Source organism: Gorilla gorilla, chromosome 12 (genome assembly GCF_029281585.2).
Source record: "Gorilla gorilla gorilla isolate KB3781 chromosome 12, NHGRI_mGorGor1-v2.1_pri, whole genome shotgun sequence".
Lineage (NCBI taxonomy): Eukaryota > Metazoa > Chordata > Mammalia > Primates > Hominidae > Gorilla > Gorilla gorilla.
The window spans coordinates 35,787,345-35,807,321 of NC_073236.2; the positions used below are offsets into that span (position 1 = coordinate 35,787,345).

Sequence of the window (19,977 nt, forward strand, 5' to 3'; positions counted from 1 at the left end):
GTTTATGGGTTAAAATACTGTTAAGATATCAATACTACCCAATGTGATCTATAGGTTCAACACAATCACTATCAAAATCCCAAAATCCCAAGGCAAGTAGAAAAGTGCATCCTAAAATTCATACAGAATCTCAAGGGACCCCAAATAGCCAAAATAATCTTGAAAAGGAAGAAGACAGAGGTCTCACATTTCCTCATTTCAAAACATATTACAAAGCTATAGTATTCAAAATAGTCTGGTACTGGCATAAAGACAGACACACAGAGCAATTAAATAGAACAAAGTGTCCAGAAATAAACCCTTGCATATATAGCCAATTAATTTTCATACAACGACACAAAGACTACTCAGTGAAGAAAGGACAGCCTCTTCAACAAATGGAACTGGAGACACTGGATATCCACATGCAAAAGAATAGAGTTATACCCTTTATCTTACACCATAAATAAAAGTTAACTCAAAATGGGTTAAAGACCGAAACATAAGACCCAAAACTATAAAATGCCTAGGAGAAAGCACAGGGAAAAAGTTCATGACATTGGATTTGGCAATGATATCTTGGATATGACACCAAAAGCAAAAGTAACTATATCAAACAAAAACTTCTGTTCAAAGAATATGATCAACAGACTGAAAAGGCAACCTGCCAAATGGGAGAACATAGTTGCAAATCATCTGATAAGGGGTAATATCCAGAATATATAAGGAACTCCTATAACTCAACAACAACAACAACAACAACAACAACAACAACAACAAAACCTGAATATAACATGGGCAAAGGATGTGAATAGACATTTCTCCAAAGGAGATATACAAATGCCCAAGAAAGATATGAAAAGATGCTCAATATCATTAATCATTAGAAAAATGCAAATCAATACCACAATGAGATAGCACCTCACACCACTATCAAAACAAAACAAAACAAAAACAGCTGTTGGCAAGGGCATGGAGAAATTGGAATCCTTGTGCATTATTCATGGGATTCTAAGATTATGCAACCACTATGGAAATGTGGTGGTTGCTTAAGGAATTAAATATAGAACTATCACATGATCCAGAAATCTCTCTTCTGGGTAGATATGCAAAATAGTTGAAACCAGGGTCTTGAAGAGATATTTGCATACTCAACTTCACAGCATTAGTCACAAGAGCCAAGAGGTAGGAGCAAGCCTAGTGTCCACGGATGGATGAATGGATAAACAAAATGTGGTATATCCATACAATGGAATATAATTCAACCTTAAAAAGGAAGGAACTATAAATGTTGTCTTTTTTATATTTTTATGAAAAAGCAGAAAATTACTTTTGAAGAAAACAGGCTATTTAAATATTGAAATATATGTATGTTGTGAGTTTAAGGAGCCTGTAATTGTCAGTTTTACAAAATCATCTGTGTTCAATGGTTGTAAATAAATTCTCAAAACATCATTTCAAAAAACAAAACAAAAAAAAAAAAAGGAAGGAACTGTCACATCCTACAACATGGATTAACCTTACAGATATTATGCTAAGTAAAATAAGCAGGTCACAAATACTGCATTATTCTACTTATATGAAGTATCTAAAGTAGTCAAATTCATAAACATAGAAAGTAGAATGGTGGTTACCAGGAGCCTGGGGGTGGGGATTAAGGGTAGGGAGAGAGATAGGAAGTTGTTTAATGGGTATAGACTTCCAGCTTTACATGAAGAAGTTCTGAAGATCTGCTACACAACAATGTGAATACACTTAACACCACTGAACTGTACATATAAAAATGGTTAAGTATTTTGTTATGTGTTTTTTTCACCAAGTTTCTAGAAAATAAATAAATGAAAATAAATAAAAACGTAGGTTTCATACTCTATCATGACTGACCATCTAAAAGATCCTCTTAAACATCAAACCTCTGCCCTAAAACGGCAGAGTTGTATGCAACAAAATCAATCAGGCAAATGGCAAAGGCTTTCTAGAAACCCTCCATCTGTGGTTTTAAAAGTAATCACATGGGAATTAAAAAACAACAACAACAACAACAAAACAGATTTGGAACTACAGATGAGAACTAATGACCACCTAATTCCAAAATGCCCTAATAAGAACAAAGCACCTTTGAACTTCTTCTGGAGCCCTTGGACCTCTAATGGAAGTCTGCGAGAGATTTCTGCCTGCCGAGGCAAATGCCACTACCAGCCCTTGCATTATCTCCAGCACCTGTTAATCCAGGGCCAGCTTCTGAGAATATTCCACAAGTCTAGACTAACTCATCACACCAATCTGGAGCTAAGCAGTATCTACAGAAGGCAATATTGCTTAACCTTAGCAATACAACCAGGTATCTAAGTCATCAAGAACAAAGAGACAGTAGCTTCGAATACCAAATATTCATTTCCCTGTATTATCCACTCACTGGTTTCCTTTTAAGAACCTTCATGATCCAGAATGGCCTGTGATTACTTAAACTGTTAACAAGTCAACAGAAAGTGATATGAAAGCTTGTGGCTGATTGAAAAAAAAAAAAAAAGTACATTTTACTTGAATACTAATACATGGGTTTTGCATGAACTGTCAAGTCTGTTCTTTTTGCAGTTGGTACAATATAACAAAATCTAATTCCTGAAGTGCTCATTTGGGGTTACATAGTTTGGCTCAATGGACAGATGTCTTAGGGCGGAATCCTGGCTCCACTATTTACCAGCCCTATCACGCTGGGTATATTACTTAACCTCTCTAAGCCTCAGTTTCATGATCTCTAGATTAGGGTTTTATGAGAATCTGAAAATCTTAAAATCAAAAAGTTATAAAAGTGATGGTTTAGATAAGTGTATACAACTCCTTTTAGTTACAAGGAAAAGCAACATGTGGGGAAGAAAAAACTGGTGTTACTCAATGTCCTACTATAGCAGACTTCCTCATGACATCTGCACCAGAACTGAATTTTACCTGTACTTCTGACTCTCAGGTTCTCAGGTATAAAAAGTCCTATGCACTTTTTTCATATGCTTTGTAAATAGTTTTGTACTGTGTTTTGCACCTACGTCACAAATACAGCTTAAAACAAAAATTTGTGCATGAAACTATAGTACACTGGCAAAAATTTTTAAAAGTCCTAATAAAGGCTGTCAAACGTTACCCTGCCATTTAATTGCCAATTGATAGAACATGTGACTATGAAACTTAAATTGTCATAGGTTGAAACAATCACTCTTGAAAATTTATTCGAATTTATATTTACTAGATACATAAACTATAGCTTCTCATTTATAATAAATTAAATGCCTTCCAAAAACCCACTTCACAATGAAATTATATTACAATAAAAGTTTAGGCAAACTTTCATTCAAAACTGAATGCCTGCTATTTATGTACTACAGATGTTGACAAAGGTTCTGCCCTACAGAAATTCCAGTCTAGGTGAAGAACGACACCCCTGAAATCATTTAAGTAGCTAACAAGGCAGTACACAATTAGGTGTCAAAATGAATGATGAATGATTAACAAAGACCACAAATTCAGGGGGAGCATGCAGGACTGAACAGAAATGGCGAAAGGCGGTAGGAGAGAGGCTGCTGCAGTGCCCCATGGTGAAGGCAGTGGGAGAGTGATCAGAAGAGGATGTAACAGGCACTGATGCCACTTGGTGAAGGGTCAAAACTGAATCCAGTGGGGCAGGCAGAATAATCATAGCATTAATAAAAAACTGAAAACTGGAGGTGGCGCAAGATAATTCTGCCCTGGACATATGCAGTGTGCACCAGCAGCTAAACACACACAGGGAGGAAGACAACCAACAGGCAATTGGAGAGCAGCAACTGTCAGCTAGGGCACAACCAGAACCGAGAAGTACAGAGTCACCAAAACAATGCCAGATGCTGCTTACAAGAGACAGTAGGGGAAAATTCAGCTGTAGGAAAAGGGCCTCTTGGTCTGGCAAGGCCAATCAGAGCGCTTGAGTCACATATAGGCAAGAGAGAGAACACCTAAAATATCAAGCACCTAGCAAAGATTTTATTTTCCTCCAAGAGTAATTTGGCTTATTGCTACTCTGGATGGTAACAATTAGATGAGTTTACACCTACTCCCAAAGCAATCTTTTTGGCAGATGTCTATGAGAGTCCACTCTAAGAATTAGAAGGAGGAGGAAAATGGTCATTAGCAAGAGGAAAAGAGGACACACTTTTTCCAACTACAAAACTCCAATGCTCCATCACGCAACAGCCTTTACTAAAAGCAGGCTACAAACGTTCAGTAGTGAAGCACTTATTAAATAACATTCTATTTACAAGGCCCTAAATTAAAAGGTACCCACTCTACCCCATACAAAGGGTTAACACATCTCACTCTTAAGAAAATCACTTTCAAAAACATTTTAACATTATCGAGTAATAAGTAGGTTAAAAATAATCTGGTTAAGAAAAAGTAAATAACACTCCTAGTCAATTCGGCTACCCTTAGAAAACTATTAGATTCTTATCTGTTTTCTTGTGGTCTTTAGTCCTATGCACTTTTCTCATATGCTTTGTAAATACTTTTGTACTGTGTTTTGCACCTATGTCACAAATACAGCTTAAAACAAAAATTTGTGCATGAAACTATAGTACACTGGCAAAAAATTTTAAAAGTCCTAATAAAGGCTGTCAAACGTTACCCTGCCATTTAATTGCCAATTAATAAAACATGTGACAATGAAATTTAAATTGTCATAGATTGAAACATTCTTGAAAATTTATTCGAATTTATATTTACTAGATAAACTATAGCTTCTCATTTATAATAAATGCCTTCCAAAAACCCACTTCACAATGAAATTATATTACATGATATATAATGCTTTTTAAAAAAAGGTCTTATTTGCCAGTCATAATGGGCTGCTTTATAATTCAAAAGACTACTAAAAGTATACATTTAATATATACACATACACATGTATTTTCACTATATATTTTAAAAATATATTTTCACAACTCACACATTTTTGCTATTCTCAGTATCTAGATATTAGCCTCAAGAAAAAATCTGGCCACCAATCTAGAACTAGTTATTTGTAGTGATTATAATAACTTCTATCTCTGGAATCTCTTTCAAAGTCCTTACAAACTTTACATCACAGCCAAAACCGTCTCAAAGGTACCTTTCCTCTGGACTAGTGATAGCACACTCCCATAGCTCAGTTAAGACATATAGGATGTTAAGACAAGGAATGGTCCATGCTTCTGACTCAAGAAAATCAACATCAAGTCCAAACATGAAAAACTACATTAGGTAATTTATTTCTGCAGCTTTTCTTCAGGAGACAATGAGTTGTATTGTCTTTTAAAGATTTTGCAGTGAAATTATACAGTAATGAAGGAAAAGAAATACAAACATACAAAATACCTGCAGAATCATCATTAAAACTGCAGGTAAATCTTAACTTTGAAATTTTAAACTAGTTTATGCTACTTCAATAGACACAAAATTCCTCCGGGTGTGAATGATCAAACTGAACTCAGCCATCTTCAGAAATCTGCCCAAACTTGCTGAAAAACTCAACAGTACCTTTTAGGACAAATACTGTATTTGTGCCTCATCAGATGCCAGACTCACAGTGTCACAATCACGTAAGAAAATAAATTGCTTTTCCCCTACTTACTCAGAAACAATACTGGAATATGATCAGTTTTAAAGAAGAAGCCATTTCTGGAGATACCTTCACAGAATATTTGATTAGAACCAGATCTGTTTATGATGGGTAGAGGCCTATGTTCTATATCAGCATCATCCCCATTAATATCTTGGATAACGCACACACAAATTGTTCATACAGAAAAGCATGGGCCACAAAGGATATCTGATTCACCCAGGCCACTGGCTGATTCAACCACCCCTTTAATACATACTTAACACCCTGGCAAGTATTCTCCTCATCCAATCCTTACACACATTTATGGGTATTAGAGAGGTGCACTAACATGTATAAACTATGCAAATGAGAAATTAGCAAATATATTTTAGGCTGACAGTTCTCAAACAAAAGGTTTGTTTACTTAACTTTACCCAGAGTAAAGTTTTTATTAGCATATAAAATGGCTGTTGGAAAAATCAGCAGCAGTAGAAAGAAAATACAAACTTAATGCTTTACTAGATTCAACCATTATTTCAATTCCCTGTGCTAAGGGCGCATGAAGACAGTCATTCACTCAAAGGCTAAGCGCCAGTGTGTCTGGCACTGTGCAAGCTAAGCAAAGGAACAGAAAAGCAAGGACACAATACCCACCAAGGTCTACTTGAAGTCCCACCCAAAAAATGTCCATTAAATTACCGCACTATTTTGGGTTCACTGAACACCCACCCACTACAGGCCAAAATGCTAGGTGCCACGATCACACATAAGAACACTCAACTAACTGCAGATCTGTGGCCAATGATGTATTATGACAACCCCAGGACTGACTAGTCCTAAAGCGGCAATATTTTATTCTGGAAATAATTTTGCTTCCATCAATTAATTCTTTCTATAGACGACAATTCTTTGAATAATTTCCACCAATGTTAACTCAGACTAAGCTTGCTTAGAGAGTTAAATAAGGGAATGTAATGTGGACAAAAATAAAAGAAACAGTATACTGAAGCACATTTGCACTTTAATACTAATTTGGTTTGTATTTGCTTTTACCTTCAGTAACAATAAAAAGCAAGTGACTTTAGTCATAAAGTAGAATGTTAACTCTAAAGTTACCGTGGCAAGAAATTGTTTTCTTGCACGGGCAGTTTCATGTGCAATGCTAAACTAACAAGTTTTGCGTGGTTTGTTTTTTTTTTTAAACTATTCACTTAGTCAATTCTTCATGAAGGCTCTGTGACCATTCACATGTCCCTTGGCTCAAAAAGAGGTAGTGTAGATGAAATTACACTGATTTGGTCTTCAAGATTACAAAATAATTTTTGACCCTGTCCAAGTACCCGTTTTGCAGCAGTACAATACTAATGAGATTTTTAAAACAGGGGCCAGCCCTTAACTGTAAATTATAGATAAATGCTTGCAAGCTGGCAACTTCACGTTTATTTTTAAAGGCTTTCACATCAAAGATAAAGGCACCGAATCATGTATTTTAAAATAAGAAATGTAAACAGGCTTTCAACAGCTTACTAAAGAGTTAAATGGAATTGTATTTAGGTCTAATAATAAAGTCATCAATAACGCAGAGACACTAAAGGAGGAAGCTACAGGACCAAGATTCCCCTCGAAGAAATGTCTGAACAAATTCAAAGTGAAATTTTTTAAGCTGTGTCTCGCTATTTTTACCACATTTTAAAGTAAGCTCTGTCTGCATGCAACCAACCGCAACCAAGAAAACAGAAGTGTCCTAAAATGTACCTATTAGCCGCAATAAAGCCAAAAACTATGCCCCTCCTACCTAGCGGGCCAAGTGGCAAGAACGTACGAGAACTCAGGAAGTTTTGAAATGGCAGTGACAGGAGACAGGGGGAAGGCAGGGGAAGGAATCACGGAGAGCGAAGGCCACTCCGTGCGGCGGGCGCCGCGAGGTCCCGGCTCGGGACGATACCCGACCGCCCAACTTCGCGCCGGAGCCCCGGCCGCGGCCCTTCCTCCCGGCCCAGCCCGCCCGGCCTCCGCGAGAGCGGGGTGACAGCCCCGCCGCAGGGACGCCGCCGGGGGACACCCACCTTCCTTCTCGGCCCGCGCCGCAGCCACTACGAGGGTCATCACCAGGTGCAGCGCTCCTAGGAGGCCGGCGGCCGCGCTCCGCGGGCCCCCGCTACGGGCGGCCGCAGGTTCCAGCCCGGCCCCGGCGGACGTGGAGACCGCGGCGGTGGTGGCTCCGGTTGCTCCTCCTCCCGCCCGCTTCCCCATCCCTGCCGGCCGGGGGCCGCCGCGCTCGAGGTCCGGCGCGGCCCTTCTCGGCGAGGCGGCGGCGGCGCGGAAGCCGTGGTCCGGGCTCTGGCCGCGGCGCCGGGAGCGACAACGGTTGCGAGCCCGGGGCTCGATCTCCGGGCGTGGGCCTGGGTCCGTGCGTGCGTGTGAGCGAGAGTGTCAGTCACGGTCTTTGCCTGGGCATCGCCTACAAGCAGTCGGAGCGGAGAGGCCGCGGGTCAGGCGCGGCGGGCGGCCATACTGGAAACGGGCACGGGCCGCGAGCCCTGAGCGCTGGCCTGCGAGGGGCGGGGCGCGGCTCTGGGCGCCGCCCACGCTGTGCCGACACCTGGGCTGTCCCACGGTCAGTCTGTCCGCCCCGGAGCCCCCTGGGCCCCACCTCCTCGTCCCGCTCTCGGAGGCCTGCGGCTTCACGGCCAGACAGAACCAGGACAGAACAACTCCAGCCCGTTACCGCTACCCGGCCCAGGAGGAGGGAGGCAGGCCCAGGTCCAGCTGCCAGGACTTATGATGGCCGCTTCTGCTTCGCGGAGGCGGTGACGGCAATCACGTGGAGACGGGGCGGCCTCGCCGCGCAGCCGCCGCGTCGCGTGGGCGGGGCAGGGGCGGAGTTGCGGGGTGCTGGGAGGCTTAGCCTCGTCTCCGGCGCCTGGGCAATCCTCCGTGCTCTGTCCTACAGTGGTAGAGCCTTCCAGGGGTGTGAGTGCGCATACAGACCGCGAGACGAGCGCGGAAGGTCCGTTCCAGTGACTCTTCCTGGTGGCACCCCCACCTCTCGGCCGCTTTGACGTCGAGAGTACCCCGGGCCTGACTCAGTTCTTGGTGGTGCTTCCTTGAGGATGGTGGCCCGCTGAACTCATCCTTGGGTCTTCCAAATCATGGTACCCAGGAGGAGCTTGATGGAGTCCTCTTGCCTTGGCTTGTGCCCACATTGGCGCGGAACACCTCGTGTGCAGAAAGCGTCAGTGACTCTGGATGGAGAAGGCAGGGGCAAACAGACTGCTCCTTAGAATATCCAGTAGCCGGCTTCCTCTCTCGAGGAAGAATTCTTTTTTTTCTTTTCTTTATTTTTTAATTATTTATTTATTTTTGAGACAGGGTCTGGTTCTGCCGCCCAGGCTGGAGTGCAGTGGTGCGGTCTGGGACTGCAGGCGCCCGCCACCACGCCACGCCAATTTTTCTTTTTCTTTTAAGAGACGCTGTCTCACTATGTTGGTCGGGCAGGTCTCGAACTCCTGGGCTCAAGCAGTCCGCCTTCCTCGGCCTTCCAGAGTGCTGGGATCACAGGCGTGAGCCACTGTGCTGGGCCCGGAAAAATTCTTAAGACGTCTGTTACCTTCACGAGCCATCTCGCGCCTCTTAGATGCTCTTTTCATCTTAGGTTGAGCTTCTTGGTGCGCATGGCTATTGTCTCCAAGACTTAATTTAAGCTCTTGGAGGGGGTCCTTCTTTACTCATCTTAGTAACTTCCTCCCAGCTTCTAGCCCAGAGACATTTTACTTTCCTTAGCTGTATTTGTTGAGTGAGTCGATATATGTGTAAGGCCAAGTCTGCCCACAGTACGTCTCAGAACAAGCTAGATAGGAAAATAAGGTTTCAGAAAGACAAAAGGAACTCCAGAATCTACTCTATGAAGTAGTCCCCTGTGTCAAGCAAGCACTTAAATTTATTCATAAATTAATATATATTTAAATATGACCTTACCCTAATGATTTTAAAAAGCAATTTTAGGGCAGGGCGCAGTGGCTCACGCCTGTAATCCCAGCACTTTGGGAGGCCAAGGTGGGTGGATCACCTGAGGTCAGGAGTTCGAGACCAGCCTGGCCAACACGGTGAAAACCCGTCTCTACTAAAAAATATAAAAATTAGCCGGGCGTGGTAGTGCATGCCTGTAATCCCAGCTACTCCGGAGGCAGGAAAAACGCTTGAACCCGGCAGGTGGAGGTTGCAGTAAGCCAAGATCGCGCCACTGCACTATACCCTCGACAAGAGCAAAACTCTGTCTCAAAAAATTAATAATAAGCAATTTTACTTTTTTGAATATTAGCCTTAAAATTGAGTAGTCAAATTTTATTTTGATGTAATGAAATAGGAATAATTATCTCTAAGTTGGCATTTAAAATGTCTGAGGCAAGAGATTTCTGGAAGGCTTTTGACTCACGGAAGAGATCAAACCCAAGGATATGTAACTGAGCGCTTTTGCTTAGCCTCCAACGTGCCAGCTCTGCAAGTCAGCAGCCCTTCCCCCGTGGCCAGATTCAGGACAAACAAGCCTTTCCAACCATGAAGTGCTGAGGTTCTCTTACACAGCAATCAGCCACATCCCCTGGTTAGCCTGAGGCTCAGCAGCTCCATGGGAAATAACTTGCACCTGTCTGTAATTGGATCTTAGAGGTATACAGACATGTTTGATCAGAGTTCGATTTCCCATGCAGCTAATGAAGCTTAAGCCGCAGGGCCCCCTCTCTTGCACGAGTTCCTTCCAAGTCCCTGAACCTAATTGTGTATTTATAAACCTGTATTCTTGTTCTTAAAGGAGCCCTCCCAATAGTTGGGTAGGCTTTTAAGGCCCACCATACCTGAACCCTCCCCTGTGCCTGAGGGACACTAGGAGCAGGAGGGGTGATGATGGAACTTTCCTCCCAGGAAAGGACAATGAGGCCACTGAGAGTCTAACAGTGAAAGACGTTTTGCTAGACAGCATGGTAAACTGTGTGTTAGAACCTGGCATGGAGCCACCATCACCCTATGATCCTCTACCCCCACTCCCCAACCCTCATGTGTCTCAGGAGAGAACTAGGAGTTAAAATTGAAGGAACTCACACTAAGGACTCTCAAATAGTTCTGATTAGTTGTGAACTTTTCTCTTTTTCCCTTTTGGAAATTGGAGAGACCTGGCCATTTGGCAGGTGGAGGTATTAGCTGGCAGAGTCAGGGAAAACTCGCTAAACCAGTGGTTCCCAAGGTGTCATCCCCAGACCAGCTGTAGCAGCAACACCTGGGAACCTGTTAGAAGTGCAAATTAGCAGGCCAAATCCCAGACCGGTGGAATCAGGAATTCTGGGTTGAGGTCCAACAATCTGTTTAAACAAGGCATCCAAGTGATTCTGATACAGGCTCAAGATTGAAGACTGCTGCACAGTTATATATGCCAGGAGCTACAAGCTGTTGGGACTCCTCACTTTCTGTTCATTTTGCTCTCTATGCAGGTTAGTAATTTACCATTCAAGGCAGAATTATAAGAGACTCAGACAAATTTGAACTTAAATCCCATCCCTGCCTTTACTAGCTATATGATGCTGAGCAAATGACTTTTCTGGCCTCAGATTCCTAATCTGTAAAAATGGGGATTATGATATAAATTTGGGGAGATTAAGCATATAGGTTTGTAAAGCATATAGGTTTGTAAAGCATATAGACTAGTGTCTGGGACATAGGAGACTGTCAAAAGTAGCTATTAGTGAGCACTCACTCTTTTCAGAACACCACATTAGGCACGAAGATCCTTGATCTATTGATACCTCCACTTCATTCCACAAAATACTTAAGGAGGTGTGCAAGAATGCTTTCTATGAACTAAAACTGGAACTAGGAGGGAGTAAACTGTTGGGCTTTCCAGGGTTCTATCTCCTTTGCTGCATAGGTGAATGCACCTGGTATCCTGCCGTTCAACACCATCTATACATTTTCAGGTCCCCACATCATGTCACCAGCCAGACCTCGCTGTCTCTATTGCTGTTCCCACTCAGGTGTATAATGAGGTGTCTTAAACTCACGTGAACTCCACATCTTCCCATGCAAACATGCTCCACCCACAGCCTTTCCTATCTCCAGGGCGACTCCAACCATCCAGTTGCACAGGCCAAAAACCTGGGAGTCATTCTTTACTCTCTCCACATGTACCCAAATCTAACTGCTTCTCACCACCTGCACTACTCCACTCTGGTATGAGCCCTGTCATCCGCTGCCTGGATTTCTGCAAGAGCTTCCTAACAGGTTTCCCTGTTTCCACCTGTAAAAGAAAATTTTCCACTTACAGCACTTACATAGTAGATATCAAAACGGAATGCTATGCTCTACCACAACTGGTTCTAACCAATTGAAGCAGATCAAGGACTGTGAACTTTGAGTGACCCCATACCAGACCCTTGTTAGACCTAACCAAAGACTCCTTTCTGACCAGTTAACAAAGGGACATGTTTTATCAACACTATTCCAACCTATCCAGAGCACTACTTTCCAGCCCTTAATTCGCATAACCTCCAAACTCCCTTCTCTCTTTCTCACACTTAAAAAACCCTGACTTTTCCTAATTCATGAGTTACTCAGTGAACTTTTTCACTGGTGTGTTTACATCCACCCCTGGCAGTATATAAACTCATCTTTGATTTTTTTTTTGAGTTTTGTTGGGCTTTGCTTTATATTTTGACATAAATTTGTACTTTTATAGTCTATTGTCAACCTGACAGCCAGCATGATCCATTTAAAACATAAGACATGTCACATCTCTCAATGTTCACATCCTGCAGTGTCCTGCTTAATGTTTTTAAAAGCAGTTGGGGAAATTGAAATTTTAATTTTTAGAGACTGTATATTAAAAAAAGCAATAACAGGGAATATTTGAATACCCATCTCAGGGTAAAAGCTTCCTTGATCTGGCTTGCCCCGGTCTTTCCATTCCTCCTGGATTCCTCCAGGCTCGGTCTGTTTCAGCTGAAATGACCGCCATTTTGTTCCTGGAACATATCAGGAATGCTTCTACTCCAGGGTCTATCCTCTAGCCCTCCACGTGAAGTGCTTTCTCCCCACCCCCTTCTCCCTGGTTCTCTGCTGGGCTCACTGTCATACTTCCTCTCAGTCTTGGCTCAGTTATGATTTTCTTGGCGAAGCATACCCTGATCACCACTGTTAATACTGCAGCTTATTACACCTACCCTCAAGACCCAATCCTCCTTACCTTGAACTCATTTTCCCCCCATAACACTTATCACTTTCTATAATACTATATACTTTACTTACTCATTAAATGTATTGTTATTACCAATCTTTCCCCCCATTCGTTTTGCTCACTGATGTATTCTGAGCTTCTACAATATTGGCACATATTGGGCACTCAATAACACTTATTACATGAATGGATAGATGAATGGATGAATGAACAGAACCAAAAGATAAAGATCATGAAGACATAGTCCTTCTCCTCCAGGGAGCTTAAAATCTGGTAGATAAGAGACATATACAAAATATGGTAGAATAGGAAGAAATCAATCAAAGGAGGAAAGAGGAGGAGTATTAAATGAAGGCAACTCTGGGTTCTACTCATTTCTTTATTTACCCAGCCTTTTCAAGTTCTTTAACTGATTTTTCTTTATTTTCAGTTCTCTGTCTCTTTCATCTAGTCTGAAGCCCACAGCAGTCAAGCGAGTAAGAAGGAATATGGCATCTTGTCTGTCTTATTCAGGATGAAGAGTAACCTGCTTATTTTGTCTCCTGTGTCCCTTATTCCTTGGGAGGTTTCCCTGGGTGTTATTCTTAAAAAAAGTCAGCTCACGAAGCCTAAGGTTTAAGTCTGTTCAACTTAGTAGTAAATTATGGTAACCTAGGGTAGGGCAAATAGACCTCAGTCAGGTTCATGCAGCGGGATGAGGGTAGTAGCTTCTGAGCAGGTGGGCTGAGCTCTGTATCAGTGTGGATCCCATATTTGAAGATCCTTATTCATATATTCCTCAGGAAAACTAGATTCCTTTGCAATTTCTAAATCTACATGAACTAAGATCTCATCAATGACCACTACCACAACACATATATACCTTTACTAATAAACATACTGGATTTAGATGTGAGAATTAACAATGGGTTTGTTCAATATTTTCCTTCCAAGCTGACTGACACAGTTTATAAGCTTATATTTATTTTTCTGGCATTCTTTAGAAATGTTTTTTGGGACAAACAGCCAAGTTTAACATGAATCAAAATCTTGGCCTGCCCTTTCAACTCCTCCACAACAGGCTCCAGCGCCACTCTGATTTTTTCTCTCCTGCAACATTTAATTATTAATCTTGTGACTTTTGAAAAATGTCATGTGGTTTGGTAGTCTTTCAATTAAAAGGAGGGAAATAATACCCTAGTATTTTTCTTGTTCCTTCCACCTCCCCTTACCATTGTCCTCTCTAGTACTGATGAGTACTTTAAAGTTGATTTTTAGGCTGCCCTGAGTTTCTGAATGTTCCTAAACACCATTATTAAAGAAGCCTGCCTCACCCGTCATTCAACTGTACTTAATATTGCATTGCTTGGTGGAAACTAACAGCCATGGAAAGCCATTCAGGGGAAAAAAAGGCCATTGAACAATGTATTGAGGGATGTTTGTGTTTCTCCCTCTCCCTATTATTTAATTGCTTGTAACTGTAAAATTCCCAGCAATAGTAAGTAAAGGCAAAGATCAACATATTCAAGATGCAGATAAATACCAGAAACAATGAAAAAATTAAAACAGTAAAATAATGACAATTGCAGAGACAAATATAAGGTAGGAGAGACACAATTCTCTCTGCCAAGTCTAGTGTGAGTTCCCTAAATGAAGAATCGAGAATTGGCCATTTTGCATGGCCTCTGCAGAGTGGTCTGAGGGCAGGCATCACAGCTAGCGCACACACATACCTGTGCAGTGTTTTCCAGAAGGTAAATTCTACTTCCTTTAAATGTTATTACTTTAATTTCTGGTACTTTAACAAGTTAAATTTAGTATTTTAAATCTGATAGGCTGGGTGCAGTGGCTCACGCCTATAATCCCAACACTTTGGGAGGCCGAGGCGGGTGGATCACCTGAGGTCAGGAGTTCAAGACCAGCCTGACCAACATAGTGAAATCCCGTCTCTACTAAAAAAAAACTACAAAATTAGCCGGACGTGGTGGTGCATGCCTGTAATCCCAGCTACTTGAGAGGCTGAGGCAGGAGAATCGCTTGAACCCAGGAGACAAAGGTTGCAGTGAGCTGAGATTGTGCCACTGCACTCCAGCCTGGGTGACAAGAGCAAAACTCCATCTCAAAAAAAAAAATAAACAAAATAAATAAATAAATAAAATAAATCTGATATTTTAAAACCACACACCATGGCTGGTCAGATGTCTTTATGACCATGAATTAACAAGTGTTTGAATTATTCTTAAAAATGTTAGCAAAGAAATAGTCTGTGCAAAATCTCAAGGGGAATAATTTTGTTTCACCTTTAGTCTACATTACGGTGAGCATCTGTATTCAGTCCTAAAGTTTTTAAAACTAATTTTTTAAATTAACAAACAATAATTGTATATATTTATTGTATACATGATGTTTTGAAATATGTATATGTTGTGGAATGGCTAAATTGAGCTAATTAACATATGCATTACCTTTAATACATTCTTATTTGTGGTGAGAACACTGAAAATCTACTCTCTTTGCAATTTTCAATAATACAATACATTAACAATGGTTACCATGCACTGTCATAAAAGTTTGATGCTTCGAAGCCCTTTCATAGTTTATGCAGGCAAGGAAATATTAATAGCAGAGTCTTTGATCTCCATAAAATATGTGTTCTATCACACTGGAAAATATGATTGCCAGTAAGAGAACTGCTCTTTTTGGTGGAGTAAATATGATTTTCATTTTGACAATGTAATTTTGCTTCTTGTGAATCATCTTACATCAAAATAGCCATAGGATTTTAGAACAAGAAATGGATCTTAAATATTTATTTGAGTCTGGCTTTGGAAGTATCTCCTCCACTTCCAGCTATGGTTTGACAAATTACTCAGCCTGTCTAAACTTCAGTTTCCACAGTTTCACACTTTTAAAAAAGGGTAAAAATAACTACTGAAGATTAGTTGTAAGAATTGAATAAACTAAAGTACCATGGAATTACCTAGCAAATGGCAGATATTCAACAATGTCACTGTTATAATAATAATCATTATTATAAAAAAGAAAACTGAGGCCCAGAAATGAAGAAACCTATCCAAGACCATGGCAGGGCAGAGACATGACTTCCAGGCCAGGGTCTCGTCTTTTGTTTTGTCTTCGGGTCCATTTAATTAAAGTTGTACATATCTTTGGTGTTTTATATGGCAGGCCACTCTTATAATTATTGTTTTAATCTCATAATAATGTTGAAGACTACAGAATTAAAATTCTACTCCTCTAGTAAAATGATAGCACGGATCAATACAGTAATATCATAAGAGATGAATGAAATGATTCCTCAAGAGGACTGACATTAAAAGGTTATTAGCCATAGCTTGAACTTCCCTGAAATCACAAGCTTAAGCCTAGCCACTTTCTACAAGTCAGGGTAGGCCAAGTTATGCTGTGATGATAAAGAACCCCCAAATCTCAATAGCTTAAAACAGCAATTTGTTTTTTTCTCTCCCACAACATGTTGATCCAGGATCCTGGCTAGTGGAGTAATTTGGGTCACTTGTAGCAGAAAGAAAAGAGGGTTATGGAGGGTCTCCTAATGTCGATTTAAATTTTCTGGTAAGAACTGACATTTCATCACTTCCACTCACACTCATTGGCCAGAACAAGTCATATGACCACACAAACTTCAAGGTACCAGGGAAGTTCAATCCTCCCATTGGCTGGAGAGAAATAAGTGGGCCCATCAGTGAACAGCCCTAGTGACTACCATAGGCTTTGACATATTTTCTTTTCTTCTTAGACAAATAAAAAACAGCAGCCTGAGAAAGGATGATGGAAACTATTTTCATTTTCTCATGAATTATCAAGTTCTAAAGAGCAGATTTAAGTTTTTATCATTTATACATTTTTGTTTGTTGGCTTTATACATTTTTGTTATAGTCACCAATGAAATATGAATGTTTTTAAAAGCAGTTGGGGAAATTGAAATTTTAATTTTTAGTCTATGTATTAAGAAAAGCAGTAACAGGGAATATTTGAATACTGATTTTTTTCCTTCCTTCCTTCCTTCCTTCCTTCCTTCCTTCCTCCCTCCCTCCCTCCCTCCCTTTGATCTTCCCTCCCTCCCTCCTTTCCCTCCCTCCCTCCTCCTCCTCTCCCTTCCTTTTTTCTTTCCTACCTCCCCTTCCTTCCTTCCTTCCTTTCTTCCTTCCTTCCCTCCCTTCCTTTCCTTCCTTCCCTCCCTTCCTTTCCTTCCTTTCCTTCCTTCCTTTCGTAGAGTCTTGCTCTGTCACTCAGGCTGGAGTGCAGTGGCATGATCTTGGTTCACTGTAGCCTTGAGCTCCTGGACTCAAGCAATCCTTCCACTTCAGCATCTTGAGTAGCTGGGACTACAGACATGCACCACGAAGCCCAGCTAAATTTGTGTGTGTTGGGTGGGGGATGGGTCGTAGGGGGATTGGGAGGGGTGCGTCTCGCTTTCTTGCCCAGATGGGTCTCAAACTCCTGACCTCAAGTGATTCTCCTGTCTCAGTCTCCCAAAGTGCTGGGAGTACAGGCGTGAGCCACAAAGCACAGCCTCTACTATGCTTCTGATGAGAATTTATTAATCATCTTAGACGTAATAATGGCTATTTTGGATTTTGTAGAGGTTTTTAAAGATTTTTTAAATTCGTTTTATCTTTCAGAAATATATACTGAAGTGTGAATCAAATGATATAATGAGATTTATTTCTAAATAATCTGCAGGGTGGGTGGGGACAGTGGGCGGGGCTATAGATGAAAGAGGATCATCAGCCATGAGTTGGTGATTGTTGAAGCTGGGTAATCAACGCATGGAAGTTCATTATGTTAGTCTCTCTAGTCCCTCTACTTTAGGTACGCTTGGAACTTTCCATAATAAAAAGTTCAAAAAGACAAAAGAAGCAATGATAGGCCTACAGCTACTTCAGATCTAGATGAAGCTCCACTAGAGATGGCTAGCAAGGATCTTAGCCCGTTGCTGGTGCAGGTGGGGCCGGCCTGAGGGTGCATCAGGCCCTAGGAAATATTTCCTCCACAGAATTTTCACTGTTGCCAAACGTCTGAATCAACCAATCTTAGCCCGCAGTGGCAGCCAATGGTGCCCATGCTTTGCAGCATCTACTGGGACCTCAGGACCACCTGCTCTTGTCCTCTAAAGAGACAGTGCCCAGGAGCCTCCTGAGGCCATGATTGCTTGCACAGGTTAGCATAGAAGGCTTGAGTCCAGCTCTGAGCTAATTTCCTCTTCTCTGGTTAGTCTGAGACCCTGGTAGGACACTAAAGTTCGTTTGTTCACTAACATGTTACGCACAGACTTTTGATGTCTCTGAGGCAGGCAGAAGCGTGTGAGGCATTAGCCTGAGCCAAACACAGGCCTAGGATATGACCTGAGAGCTGCTGCAGATGCACCTCCCTGCCTCCTGAGGCCCCTGCTTTCATCACAGCTCCTTTCCCTTGAGCAGCCTGCTCTCAGCTCTAGCTGCTGCCAATCCCTTCCTATCAGAGATGCAGGCTGTAAGTATCACCAGGGTGAAGTCTGGTGCATCACCCGTTTGTTCTCCCTCTGAGAGCACGGCTCCCCTGCCCACAGCGGTGGACCTCTGGCACACAGGCTTGTTCTTCATGGTCTTGCCTTCCCTGCCATAGTTAATTGGCCATGGACTCCTTTCCCACATTGGCCCAACCAGATTCTCTTGAACATTTTCTCCAAGAAATATGGATGTTGAAGATGAGTCTGAATTATGTAAAATGTGAAGCTTACACGACTGTCTATGAACTTTTGCTACAGAGGTGCCCTGAGCCCCACCCTGCCAAGAACAGGTTGCTCAGCATTTCCACGGATGCCATTGAAACTGGACTTTATGTATACAAAGTTACATACATATATAGTTTCGTAGTTACATATATGTATAAATAGATATATAGTTACATATATATGAAACTATATATGTAGTTCCAATGACATATATATACACGTATATATATATATACATATACATGTACACGTATACATATATATGTATATATACGTACATATATACGTATATATGTATATATGTATACGTATATATACATATATATCTCATATATATATATATCTCATATATGAGATTGAGGTTGCTTTCTTTGCCAAGTGACTAGAAGGGTGTGGTAGGAAGCCTCTAAGTCAGTGCCGATTATCTCTACATTCTTCTGTAAACACCCCCACCCCTTGTGTGGGCCAAAGCTAATAACGTTTCTGTTGAATTAAATATGGCTAAAGTGGTGTGTTTTCACTTCAAGGTTAGTTTTAAAAAAATCTCTGTGTCAGCCTGATGTGGTGGCTCATGCCTGTAATCCCAGCACTTTGGGAAGCCGAGGCAGGTGGATCACCTGAGGTCAGGAGTTGGAGACAAGCCTGGCCAACATGGTGAAACCTCATCTCTACTAAAAATACAAAAATTAGCCTGGTGTGGTGGCGGGTGCTTGTAATCCCAGCTACTTGGGAGGCTGAGGCAGGAGAATTGCTTGAACCCAGGAGGCGAAGGTTGAAGTAAGCAGAGATTTCACCACTGAACTCCAGCTTGGGCGACAAGAGCAAAACTCCATCACTGAGCCCCTGTTACATGCCAGGAGATGCAATCGCACAGGAGATACAGTGCTGAGCAAAACAGCACAGTCGCTGGCCCTGCAGACTCCACCACTATTCAGCAGGACACTTCCTTGGAAGGTGAGAAAAACGAACTCAGACAAGATTGGCCAGAAAGGTAGACATTATCATGAGGAAAAGGAAGTGTGCCATGGAGACCTGAGAAGGGGGCTGTGGCTGGGTCCCAGAAAAGGATAACACTTGGAAGAGGAAAGTCTCTGAGGACACTTTTTCTCTATGTGCCTCTCATCAGCTTCAGTCCTGTCCCTGAAGATGGGTGTTCCTGTTACTCCATCCCCATGGCATAAAACATGTCAGCTGCAGTCTGCACAGAACGGACAGAACCAGAATTTCAGACTCATTTTCAGTTGCAGGAAGTAGAGGCAGGGCCCACCAACTGTGTTTGGGAGGGCGTGGGGCCAAGGGTGGAGTATTTCAGTGCACCCACAGTCCTGGGTGCTCTTCTATTCCTGTAGGTAACAGGGGCAGTGAGACAATCACTGTGAGCTTGGCTGATTCCCCCACATGTTATACCCACCAGGCCTAAGTCTCACACGTAGGAAT

General features: G+C 41.9%; 1 protein-coding gene across 3 annotated transcripts in view; it reads right to left on the reverse strand.

The window, feature by feature from the left end:
* The window catches only part of TMEM131 (transmembrane protein 131), a 236,839-nt gene extending 228,484 nt beyond the window's left edge, over positions 1 to 8,355 (reverse strand). For 2 of the 3 annotated variants that reach the window (XM_055378492.2, XM_004031466.5), the window contains exon 1: positions 7,654 to 8,355. In XM_055378492.2, the coding sequence (XP_055234467.1) occupies positions 7,654 to 7,840 (187 nt within the window). In that variant the 5' untranslated portion in view covers positions 7,841 to 8,355. The remainder of the gene's footprint in view (positions 1 to 7,653) is intronic. The other variant, XM_055378493.2, reaches the window with a different exon arrangement.
* Between the last annotated feature and the right edge of the window lie 11,622 nt (positions 8,356 to 19,977).